The sequence below is a fragment of the Dreissena polymorpha genome, chromosome 16 (genome assembly GCF_020536995.1).
Source record: "Dreissena polymorpha isolate Duluth1 chromosome 16, UMN_Dpol_1.0, whole genome shotgun sequence".
In the NCBI taxonomy this organism is placed as follows: Eukaryota; Metazoa; Mollusca; class Bivalvia; order Myida; family Dreissenidae; genus Dreissena; species Dreissena polymorpha.
The window spans coordinates 11,249,406-11,261,621 of NC_068370.1; the positions used below are offsets into that span (position 1 = coordinate 11,249,406).

Below are 12,216 nucleotides of genomic sequence, written 5' to 3' on the forward strand. Positions count from 1 at the left end.
AATAGGCTAAAAAGGCTGAAGAGGCTGTTAAATTGGCTAAATAGGCTAAATAGGATGTTTGTTTCAACCTATGTACTAAATAGGCTAAATAGGCTAAATAGGATGTATGTTTCAACCTATGTACTAAATAGGCTAAATAGGCTGAAAAGGCTGTTAAATAGGCTAAATAGGCTAAATAGGATGTGCGTTTCAACCTGTACACTAAATAGGCTAAATTGGCTGAAAATGCTGTTAAATAGGCTAAATAGGCTAAATAGGCTAAATAGGCTAAATAGGATGTATGTTACAACCTATTTACTAAATAAGCTAAATAGGCTAAAATAGGCTAAAAAGGCTGAAGAGGCTGTTAAATTGGCTAAATAGGCTAAATAGGATGTTTGTTACAACCTATGTACTAAATAGGCTAAATAGGCTAAATAGGATGTATGTTTCAACCTATGTACTAAATAGGCTTAATAGGCTGAAAAGGCTGTTAAATAGGCTAAATAGGCTAAATAGGATGTGTGTTTCAACCTATATACTAAATAGGCTAAATAGGCTGAAAATGCTGTTAAATAGGCTAAATAGGCTAAATAGGCTAAATAGGATGTATGTTTCAACCTATTTACTAAATAAGCTAAATTGGCTAAAATAGGCTAAAAAGGCTGAAGAGGCTGTTAAATTGGCTAAATAGGCTAAATAGGATGTTTGTTTCAACCTATTTACAAAATAGGCTAAATAGGCTAAATAGGCTAACTTCACACACGTCTTTCCATATTGTACTAACAGTTAATATCACAGGTAATAAGCGTCTACGCTTGTATTTGTGGTTCGTTTATTCGATAGCGTTGGTTTTAATTAGTGTTTGTTTTTTAGAAAAGGTGTCACACTCAACCCCAGATATTTTATTCATTTGATCGAATGTTAATATAAAAGGCTATAAAAAAGGTTTAGCAACCATTCAGAATTTCCTGACCAATTACGTGCCACTTCGCCATGTCCTAAATCCTAACACGATTTACGCCCGGTTTATAATTCAGAAACACAATATTTCTGACTGGATATTCAAAATTATGAAATGAGCACAACTGCTTATTTTCAATCACAAAAACCATAACAAACTATGATATGAAACGATGCGTGACGTAACTGTTGTAAAACTCCATCCGTCAGCTATAAAATAGAAGTTTATGGGAATCTTACACACATCCTTTAAGCTTAATGGTGTACAACAATTTCGTAAACGTGATTTTCTGCGATACGATCTCAAAACGTTCCCAAGCAGAACTCAATACATGTGAATATGGAAAACATATTAACGCTGATCAACACTTCATATCTAGAGGCGAACAACAGCATACTGTAAAATGAACTGAATGGTTGAATGGTTTCGTTTAATGAATACATGCAGTCACCACACGCAAACACTTCTTTATGACCCAGAGGACTGACTGGCTGGCTGGCTGGCTGGCTGGCTGGCTAACTGACTGACTGACTGACTGACTGGCTGACTGGCTGACTGACTGACTGACTGTCTGACTGACTGTCTGACTGACTGTCTGACTGACTGACTGCCTGCCTGCCTGCCTGCCTGACTGACTGACTGACTGACTGACTGACTGACTGACTGACTGACTGACTGACTGACTGACTGACTGACTGACTGACTGACTGACTGACTGACTGACTGACTGACTGACTGACTGACTGACTGACTGACTGACTGACTGACTGACTGACTGACTGACTGACTGACTGACTGACTGACTGACTGACTGACTGACTGACTGACTGACTGACTGACTGACTGACTGACTGACTGACTGACTGACTGACTGACTGACTATAATAATAATAATAATAATAATAATAAATAATAATTTCTTATTTTGTCTTGTTAAAATTATATCCCAAAATGAACATTTATTAACAAACAAATACTTTTTTTTCAATTAGGTGCCAATTAAGGGCTTCAATTGACTGGCAAATTATAATTTAGTTTCTGTGATCACAGTTTTTAAAGACATTAAAATGTTGTTTTTTTTATAAACGTACATGATATCGTTGTTTTATTATAAATTTCGTAAACGTGATTTTCTGCGATACGATCTCAAAATGTCCCCAAGCAGAACGCAATACATGTGAATATGGAAAACATATTAACGCTGATCAACACTTCATATCCAGAGGCGAAATACAACATACTGTAAAATGAACTGAATGGTTGAATGGTTTCGTTTAATGAATACATGCAGTCAACACACGCAAACACTTCTTTATGACCCAGAGGACTGACTGGCTGGCTGGCTGGCTGGCTGGCTGGCTGGCTGGCTGGCTGGCTGGCTGACTGGCTGGCTGGCTGCCTGACTGACTGACTGACTGACTGACTGACTGACTGACTGACTGACTGACTGACTGACTGACTGACTGACTGACTGACTGACTGACTGACTGACTGACTGACTGACTGACTGACTGACTGACTGACTGACTGACTGACTGACTGACTGACTGACTGACTGACTGACTGACTGACTGACTGACTGACTGACTGACTGACTGACTGACTGACTGACTGACTGACTGACTGACTGACTGACTGACTGACTGACTGACTGACTGACTGACTGACTGACTGACTGACTGACTGACTGACTGACTGACTGACTGACTGACTGACTGACTGACTGACTGACGGACGTTTAGATTTTCAAATACATAAGCAAGTCCATAATTATTTAATATGTTCTTCATGTTCGTGACCCAATTTGTATAACCTTTATTACAATAGTTTATATTTTGTTTGTAAACCATTAACCCTTTTTTTCATTGTTAAGAATTTTAAACAAATATTTAATCATTTTAACAAACCTGTTTACATAAAATGGATATCTATCTAATTTCCCATAAAAAGCAACATTACATGTAATTATTTTAACCAGGAGCATTCTTTAGCAAAATTTTAAATGCTTGCGTTCAATATCATCTGACTTTGTAAAGCCAAATTCTTCTAGAAAAGAATTGACAATAACTCAATAAAGAACCCCCAAAGGAGTCAAACAACCTTTGCATTTTATCAATAATGTATCCATGTCTTTAAGAGCTTTACCAAATAAATGTTCTTGGTTAAATAAAAAACACGCAGTATAATTCATACTGTGCCTAAGTAGTTAAGATTATAAACAAATTCAATAGCATTATAATTGTATTTTATTTTTTTCCATTTTCTTTAAATCTTTCTCTCTTCCATTATTTTTGTGTTTGCATTTTTAACATTTAACCAACAAGAAATGCATTATAAATAAAATTTATCTAGATGGTAATGGACTTCAGCAGTTGACTTACCTAAAATAGTCACGTCGTCTGCAAATTATAATAAAAACAACACGATGTAATCTATACTCAACCCAGTACTATCTTGTAGGCAAAGTTCAAGATTACCCGGTGAGTTATTTCTTTTTAAGTGTTTGCATAGTTAACTTCTTCAACATATATTGGTACGTCAAGTTCTGGAAATCATTATGCAAACACAAATCTACTGCTTTATTATTACACGGGTCAGACATATTGCTACGAAGGTTTTCAAAAATCTTTGTCAATTCTTAGAAGGATAATAAATTTGTATGGCATTATTTCTTGATTTAAAAAATCGCCAAAAGTCTGTGGGTCAGTGTTTTCTCAAATTGTCAATCGCCTGCATTTTTTGCCTATAGCAAAGGCCCCCATATTACGGATCAAGTCCTTAGAATACCTCTTATCTTTGCACATAAACGTTATTTTTCCATAGCAGTTTTACTTGAGTTAAAAATATGTAAAACGTCATGATACAATTTAGTGCATCATCGCACTTTTGATAATAAATTTGTATGGCATTATTTCTTGATTTAAAAAATCGCCAAAAGTCTGTGGGTCAGTGTTTTCTCAAATTGTCAATCGCCTGCATTTTTTGCCTATAGCAAAGGCTCCCATATTACGGATCAAGTCCTTAGCATACCTCTTATCTTTGCACATAAACGTTATTTTTCCATAGCAGTTTTACTTGAGTTAAAAATATGTAAAACGTCATGATACAATTTAGTGCATCATCGCACTTTTGATCAAAGCATTATGTATTCCTTATACAGTTATTTACATGGGAACTATGTTTTGTGTTGTAAACACATTTCCAGTAGTGATGGCAAAATTATTCGAATATTCGAATATTCGATTGAATGGCCACTATTCGAATAACAGAATTGATATTCGCATATTCGCATTTTTCAAACGTAATTGCCATTATATTAAATGACCTGCGAGCCGCTTACTAATTGGCACCCGAAATCATTTGGGATAAACGTGTTTGATGTGACGTTCTTCGTGTCAAACTGCGGCCCGTATCAGCGTTGGTGTACGGAAAAAACAACCTCCGGAAAAAAAACCTTCCCTAAAAACAGCATAGCGGAAGAAGCCCCCTTTCACATTTTGCATACGCGGAAGAAACACCCTCGATAGTTTTGCATAATACGGAATAAACCCCCCTTTATATCGGTATAAACCCCCTTCCATTTTTTACTAACAGTTAAAATCACATGTAATAAGCGTCGACGCTTGTATTTTGGTTCGTTTATTCGATAGCGTTGGTTTTAATAAGTGTTTGTTTTTTAGAAAAGGTGTCACACTCAACCCCAGATATTTTATTCATTTGATCTTATGTTAATAAAAGTGGCCATAAAAAAAAGGTTAAGCAACCATTCAGAATTTCCTGACCAGTTACGTACCACTTCGCAATGTCCTATATCCTAACACAATTTACGCCCGGTTTATTATTCAGAAACTCAATATTTCTGACTGGATTTTTAAAATTATGAAATGAGCACAACTGCTTATTTTCAATCACAAAAACCATAACAACTATGATATGAAACGATGCATGAAGTAACTGTTGAAAAACTCCATCAGTCAGCTATAAAATATAAGTTTATGGGAATCTTACACATATCCTTTAAGCTTAATGGTGTACAAAAATTTCGTAAACGTGATTTTGTGCGATACGATCTCAAAACGTCCCCAGGCAGAACTCAATACATGTCAATATGGAAAACATTTTAAAGCTGATCATCACTTCATATCTAGAGGCGAAATACAACATACTGTAAAATGAACTGAATGGTTGAATGGTTTCGTTTAATGAATACATGCAGTCAACACACGCAAACACTTCTTTATGACCCAGAGAACTGACTGGCTGACTGACTGGCTGACTGACTGACTGACTGACTGACTGACTGACTGACTGACTGACTGACTGACTGACTGACTGACTGACTGACTGACTGACTGACTGACTGACTGACTGACTGACTGACTGACTGACTGAACTGACTGACTGACTGACTGACTGACTGACTGACTGACTGACTGACTGACTGACTGACTGACTGACTGACTGACTGACTGACTGACTGACTGACTGACAGACTGACTGTCTGACTTACTGACTGACTGACTGACTGACTGACTAACTGACTCACTGACTGACTGACTGACTGACTGACTGACTGACTGACTGACTGACTGACTGACTGACTGACTGACTGACTGACTGACTGACTGACTGACTGACTGACTGACTGACTGACTGACTGACTGACTGACTGACTGAACATATATTAACAAACAAATACTCTCTTTTTTGTCAATTAGGTGCCAATTAAAGGCTTCAATTGACTGGCGAATAATAATTTAGTTTCTGTAATCACAGTTTGAAAAATATTTCTTTTTATAAACGTACATGATATCGTTATTTTAAAATTTCAAATAAAAATAAAATTCTATGACATTATGTTTTTCCTTATATTTTTTATTGAATATTTGGTGTACTGTGCATGCCTTTTTAATATTTTCCTTTATAAACACGTACATGCTATCGTAACTTTAAAATTTAAAAATAAAATAACCTTCTTTGACATGATGTTTTTCCTTCTATTTGTGCCCGATTACAGTATCGGTCATAGTATTAGTCGACAGCGATACACTTATTCGATAGCAACGCTAATAAACAGCCTCGTATTCAGCACACGGATATAACTTATAAAACAATGGAAGTTAACACAGAACAAGTTTCACTCTGATATATTTCGTCCAAAAAGGCTTTTTTAAAGTTTGTTTTTACAATTAAGCTACATTTTCTTTCTATTTCCCTACGAAACAATTGTATATTCAATTTTCTGTGTCAATTAATATGTATTATCCCTACCGGATACGAAACTGAGTAATATAAGTTAAATCAATCCAGCCGTTTTATGCGAATATTCGAATATTCGATTGAATGGATTTGCGAATATTCGAATACCGATATAGGTATTCGATGCCATCACTAATTTCCAGAAAATAAGGGATCAGCAAGATTCCTAATGGTTACAGTTTACCTATTCTATACGTCTTCAAATGGCGTTTTACTTGAGTCACCAATATGGTGTACACTAGTATTAAAACAGGTAACATACTAATTATCCCTGAACAAACTTCCCAACGCAACAAATCGTTCCATTTATACTTCACATCGGTGTAAGACTGATACTCAAGCGGGGCATTATTACATAATAATGAAAAACATAACGAGGCGTTATCACTTAATACGTTGAAATCGTGTACGGTAAAAGCTGATATGCTTGAAAAGCTCTATTCGTTTGCCAAATAATATTTTACAGTAGAACCGTTATTTAAATAAATCGTTTGTTAAAAGCAATTGCTAAATCTACCATTATCAATACGTAGACATGTGGGTTAACATCGTTCTCCATGATTATAAAGTGAACTTTATTATTATTATTATTTATTTACTGAGACAATAACAGAGGCATTGTCTGGGCAGTAATGAACATCACCATTTAAGCCCCATGAACACTCAAAATCAACGAATATGTCGTAAAAAAATTCACCCATTAAAAAGGAGTTCCTTATAGCAATAGCCAAAATTTTTAGCGCTAGATGTGGTATAGAAACACAGATTTAACAAGATTCATAGATGCTCGTTTTTATTTATTGTGTGACAATATATTCCATGTAAATTTCACGCGACGATATCCGAACATTTACGAGCGAACGTGAGATTGGCTTCGGGCAGCGTCAGCAGCATGGCGTATTTTTCATGAGCTGTCCGAAGCCAATCTCGCGTTAACTTTATATTTTCGAAATATTTTACGAAATATTCGTTGATTTTGAGTGCATATGGGGCTTTAACAGTATTGATTATATCGTGTACATTAATTGCCAACTCTACTATTAGGATCGCCAGTAACAACTACTTAACCGAATTCAGAAAAATAATATCATTTTCTAAATTTTCAAACAAATCTAATAATTATAATAGAGGCTCATGACCACATATATAAGTTGCACAGATGTAATAATCTTCTGAGCTATTAAAATATGTGTGATCTAGTTTAACCCAGATAATTGTATCAAAATGTTTTTTTGAAAATAACACACATCACTATTCTTTTGCAAAACGCGTTCTTCCATTCAGCATATCCAGCCATTCAATAAAGATCAATTTAAATGTTTGCATTTTGTATATGTGTTTGATAGAAAAAATGTGATTACAATAGACTTGGATGTTTTGGACTATTAAGCTGAAAGCACATCTCAATTAATTGTAATTGCGTCTTTTTATCTTGGCACTCGACTTTTCCTTTATTTGTCGAACATTTGAACGATTAAAATTCTAACATTTCAAATGTTTGCAAATGTGAATGTTGCATAATTGTGATAATGATTTTTTCTGAACGCCATTTCTCCTGATTGGTTTGTCATAGATTGCACGTCAACTACACCAACGACAACGACAACAACAACAACGGCCAAATAATTTAGAATGATTGTTTTATTCGACAATGGGTGCGATATGAACGTCCGTTTGCAATCCACAAGTCTGGATCACCGCCCCATCCCTGGTTTGTCGGTGATCCTTCATAACGGTGGGTGGCAAATGGACGTATGCTTTGTTTCTGATCTTTGGTCTTTGATAGTTCACAGATAAAAGTTTTGTTAATCCGATTTTGTACTTAATTGCGATTTCCAAGCAGTCGGACAAATAACATTTACAATAATTTTGCTACTTGCGTCATCGGATCGTGTTTATAGTACATAAACGGATTAATCATTAGGAACTTTTGAATAAGTAACTATCAAATTTAGTTAATCCCTATATGGCCTTGTCGTCTTGCTGCCAATAAATCTAATTTGTGAGAGCAGTCTGTCATTGTCAGCTGTTATGACGTCACTGTCAAGACGCATTGGTTTGTCCACGACCGTGTCATTGTCACATAGCAACAGGTCATGTTCTAGATGACTGAGTGTTTTCGGTGACGTGTCAGCTAGCTACAGCTCATTGTCAGGAGGCCTGTGCGTTTTCAGTGGGTTGTCATTGTCAGCCAGAGACAGGGCACTGTCAGAACGACTGTGTGTTATCAGTGGGCTGTCATTGTCAGCTTGCGACAGGTCATTGTCTGGACGACTGTGTGTTATCAGTGGACTGTGAGTGTCAGCCAGCGACAGGTCATTGTCAGAATGACTGTGTGTTATCAGTGGACTGTCATTGTCAGCTAGCGACAGATCATTGTCAGGATGACTGTGAGCTTTCAGTGGACTGTCATTGTCAGCTTGCGACAGGTCATTGTCATGACGACTGTGTGCTATCAGTGGGCTGTGATTGTCAGCGAGCGACAGGTCATTGTCATGACGACTGTCTGCTATCAGTGGACTTTCATAGTCAGCTTGCGACAGGTCATTGTCAGGACGACTGTGTGTTATCAGTGGACTTTCATCGTCAGCTAGCGACAGGTCATTGTCAGGACGACTGTGTGCTGTCAATGGACTGTCATTGTCAGCTTGCGACAGGTCATTGTCATGACGACTGTGTGCTATCAATGGACTGTCATTGTCAGCTTGCGACAGATCATTGTCAGGACGACTGTGTGTTATCAGTGGACTGTCATTGTCAGCTTACGACAGGTCATTGTCAGGACGACTGTGTGTTTTCAGTGGGCTGTAATTGTCAGCTAGCAACAGGTCATTGTCAGGACGACTGTGTGCTGTCAGTGGACTGTCATTGTCAGCTTGCGACAGGTCATTGTCAGGACGACTGTGTGCTATCAGTGGGCTGTGATTGTCAGCGAGCGACAGGTCATTGTCAGGACGACTGTGTGTTATCAGTGGGCTGTCATTGTCAGCCAGCGACAGGTCATTGTCAGGACGACTGTGTAGGAGCAATATACGAGTCACATTGTTCGCAAGCACACGAGTCTTGAATATTTTCTACTGTGTACTGAAGCTCACTGCTGCCATGGTGATGTTGGTGACGATGATGGGAGGCGTGTCGCATCGATTGGTCTATCGTTTGTTGGCTCACGATACAAGTCGACACAGGAGCGCAAGCGCAGTAAGACATTTCCAAACTTGCGGAACGACCAAACGACATGACTGTGTCTGTGCAGTTGCAGTGTACAGGTTTTGCATAACGAGGACAGAAACATTGACTATGCACATCAGTACGCTGGTCTCAACGTCGGTTTAGGTTTTTCTTTACAAACCTACGGTGATTTGGTCGGAACGGTAACCCATTCGATCGGATGATGTGACACAGTGTATCGTCTGGTCGACAACTTGATATCCGGTTAGAGAGAATCTCGCGCATTCGGCTTCGAATAAGGATGAGCTCGTTTGGTGAATCGTGGCTTCTAGATAAGTCGCGCTTCATACGCGTGTTTCTGTGACCTTGCTGATGTTGATGGTGGTTATGATGATGATGATGATTATGCTGACCATTGTGATTCTGGTTACGGGAACCTCGGTTATTGGGACGGCGGCGATTTGGGGCAGGCGTGACGACGGCCACCGGAAGAATTTGGGAGGATGAGAGGTCGCACTGGCAAGGATTGTCGAAGTAGGTCTCCCAAAGGGCGTTCTGGAAGTGACGTTTGTTCAGAAGGCTGTTCGGTAGTCGGAGATGGTGGGTTAGTAGGCCACACCTGTAACCATAAGAAGATGATGATTCATTAGCAAGTCGGATGCGAACTGTTATTGCTGTTGTTGTTTCTTTATTAGAATTAGGTACATAGTGAATTGTAAAATATGGCTATTTTATTTCAATGTTCATTTAAAGTTTTTTTAAAAAATGGATGTAAAATAACGAATTTCCTGGTTTAATTGACAAATTTGCCAACATGTGTGATCGAGCCTTGTTCAAATATTTTTTGGTGCCTCCATATTGACCTAACGCATGGTTGCTTAGTTTGCACATTTAAACATTTCATTAGACAAACAAACGTGAATTTCACTTTTAAATGTGTTTACAGTATCCCTTGCCTTTTGTTTTTCATATAACGAATCTGCATATGCTTGCTGCATTCATACTGCCCAAATAAGCGAGTTTTGTGTGTGTGTGTTTTCGGGTGGGGGGAATGAAATGTAAGGTTTATCTTTTATAGGTCACTATTAAGTAAGGTGTAATTTGAATGTGTTCTTTGACTTATTTCACAACGCATGTCATTATAAATTAGCATTCACGGACTAAGTGATACAGACTTATCACCCGTTTATCACTTTAGTGCACTCGAACTTATCTGACCCAAAACTGGGTTACACAGACAAAACTCGGACGCGGATGACGCACTCTCCGAGGTAGCTAAGGTCATCCGCTATCTGTGCTTAAACTATGTATAAACTCCTCCCAGCGGTAACCTGACCATCGGGTCCTGGTTGATAATAGCTTTTCTACCAGACTGTGTAATATCTTTCTCAGATACCACATTTAAATACTTAATGTGTTAACAGTTTTCGCGTACCAGGCCCTGTAGTACACCGACAAAAAAAAACGTTGAATCGAACGCTGTTGACGCGATGTACTTGTTGCATGCGAAAAAAGATGTACACGTGAATAAATATACGTTATGTTTAAAGATAGTGCCTACGACACTATGTACTGGTTCTGCCCAGGAAAAATAGTAAAAATATTCTCTTTCCATAAGAAAAAGGATTTCGACACATTTTCGTTGAATGTATATTAACCGATTTATGCAAAGCGTATGGAAAAAAGGCCTTGGCAAACAGCGTAGACCCAGATGAGACGCCACATGATCTTGGTCTGCGCTGTTTTCTTAAAGGAATTTCTGTAAAAAATATTCTAAATATAGAAATAAATATACTAGACATCCCTTATTTTGCAAATAAATTGATCCAATTTAGAAGGATGGGAGAGTCCACTAGGCCTAAATGGGTTAAACTTAATACCGTACCTGTCGTAAACGAGCAGGTCGTCCTTTTCGCCCCCGAGTTGACGCCAGATCTGAGCGCGCTCCGTATCCTGGTAGACCGGAAATGTGACACGCCTTGCCAGCTCCCCGACGTTATCAACGGAGTGCTGGTCGGCCGCGTTGACGACCAGGAAACGGATGTCAGTGATATTCTGCTGGGCGAGCTGTCCGCGTATATTCTGCAGCCTTGTAACACAAAAAGAAAATGATTAGAAAACAAACCGTCTCTCAACAAATGCCATTTCGAAGTGCAGTTTACGATGACTTCTACGTGTTTTATCGGTGATCATGAATGTGTACTTTGTATGATTTTGATGATTGTGGTGTAACAAATATCTCAGAGCATCATCATGACATGTTCACAAAACTTAAGCCGTTAACTTTGATAACCATTTCTTATGTATTTGATTTTATTGTATGAATAATGTAATAATTATATATTGTTTTATTGTGTTTTTGTGTTGATTTCATTTTTCTCTGGATCAATTAAAACGATTTAAAACGCACGTTTTGATTATGGCGACATGCCCTAGTGACATTTCAATAATATAACATGACGTATACGTCCAGTTGACTCACCCAGCCGCTTGCCAGAGACACAAAGGTCAGCTGGCCTGCAGTAGGGCCAAGACTGTCACGTGACCGCGCGTGCCTTCCATCGGAGCCACGCCGTTCACCGTCCATGCGGGCGGTAGACGACATGTCGTCTGGGCGAAGGACAGCACCGGAAGCGCGATGCAGACGACAGCCAGCCAACCGGCACTAAGCCGGTTTAGCTTTACCATGTATGTTCTTGTTTACTGCAAATTTAATAATTCTGGTCGTGTATTTAATGAATGCATAGAATAAACATTACATAAAGAGTAGACAGCAGATGACGTGCTCCTGTGAGAAAAATTTATTCTATGAAAACGGATTCAAATTTTGGTATATTTGGACACAT

The 12,216-nt window shown here is 38.3% G+C and overlaps 2 protein-coding genes across 2 annotated transcripts; both read right to left on the reverse strand.

Annotated features, from left to right (window-relative positions):
- Positions 1-7,825: 7,825 nt before the first annotated feature.
- Positions 7,826-9,477, reverse strand: LOC127862844 (uncharacterized). Its single transcript, XM_052402101.1, has 3 exons — positions 9,418-9,477; positions 8,974-9,276; positions 7,826-8,859 (listed from the first exon to the last, which is right to left on the reverse strand). Exons 1-3 carry the CDS (start codon positions 9,475-9,477, stop codon positions 8,341-8,343), a joined length of 882 nt encoding a protein of 293 aa, XP_052258061.1. The 3' UTR covers positions 7,826-8,340.
- LOC127861663 (selenoprotein Pb-like) lies at positions 7,826-11,975 on the reverse strand. The gene is made up of 3 exons (XM_052400351.1): positions 11,827-11,975; positions 11,256-11,459; positions 7,826-9,989 (listed from the first exon to the last, which is right to left on the reverse strand). The coding sequence occupies exons 1-3, from the start codon at positions 11,973-11,975 to the stop codon at positions 9,521-9,523; spliced, it is 822 nt and encodes a 273-aa protein (XP_052256311.1). The 3' UTR covers positions 7,826-9,520.
- Between the last annotated feature and the right edge of the window lie 241 nt (positions 11,976-12,216).

What these genes read in the sequence shown, in the direction of transcription:
- LOC127862844 (XM_052402101.1), bottom strand. Translation starts at nt 9,477, where the DNA reads ATGCAAAACCTGTACACTGCAACTGCACAGACACAGTCATGTCGTTTG. An exon ending in GTCGTTTGGTCGTTCCGCAA is followed by an intron (nt 9,277 to 9,417) that starts GTTTGGAAATGT and finishes AGTACACAGTAG; the next exon opens with AAAATATTCAAGACTCGTGT. An exon ending in ACAGTCGTCCTGACAATGAC is followed by an intron (nt 8,860 to 8,973) that starts CTGTCGTAAGCT and finishes CATGACAATGAC; the next exon opens with CTGTCGCAAGCTGACAATGA.
- LOC127861663 (XM_052400351.1), bottom strand. Translation starts at nt 11,975, where the DNA reads ATGTCGTCTACCGCCCGCATGGACGGTGAACGGCGTGGCTCCGATGGA. An exon ending in CAACTGGACGTATACGTCAT is followed by an intron (nt 11,460 to 11,826) that starts GTTATATTATTG and finishes TTGTGTTACAAG; the next exon opens with GCTGCAGAATATACGCGGAC. An exon ending in GACCTGCTCGTTTACGACAG is followed by an intron (nt 9,990 to 11,255) that starts GTACGGTATTAA and finishes TTATGGTTACAG; the next exon opens with GTGTGGCCTACTAACCCACC.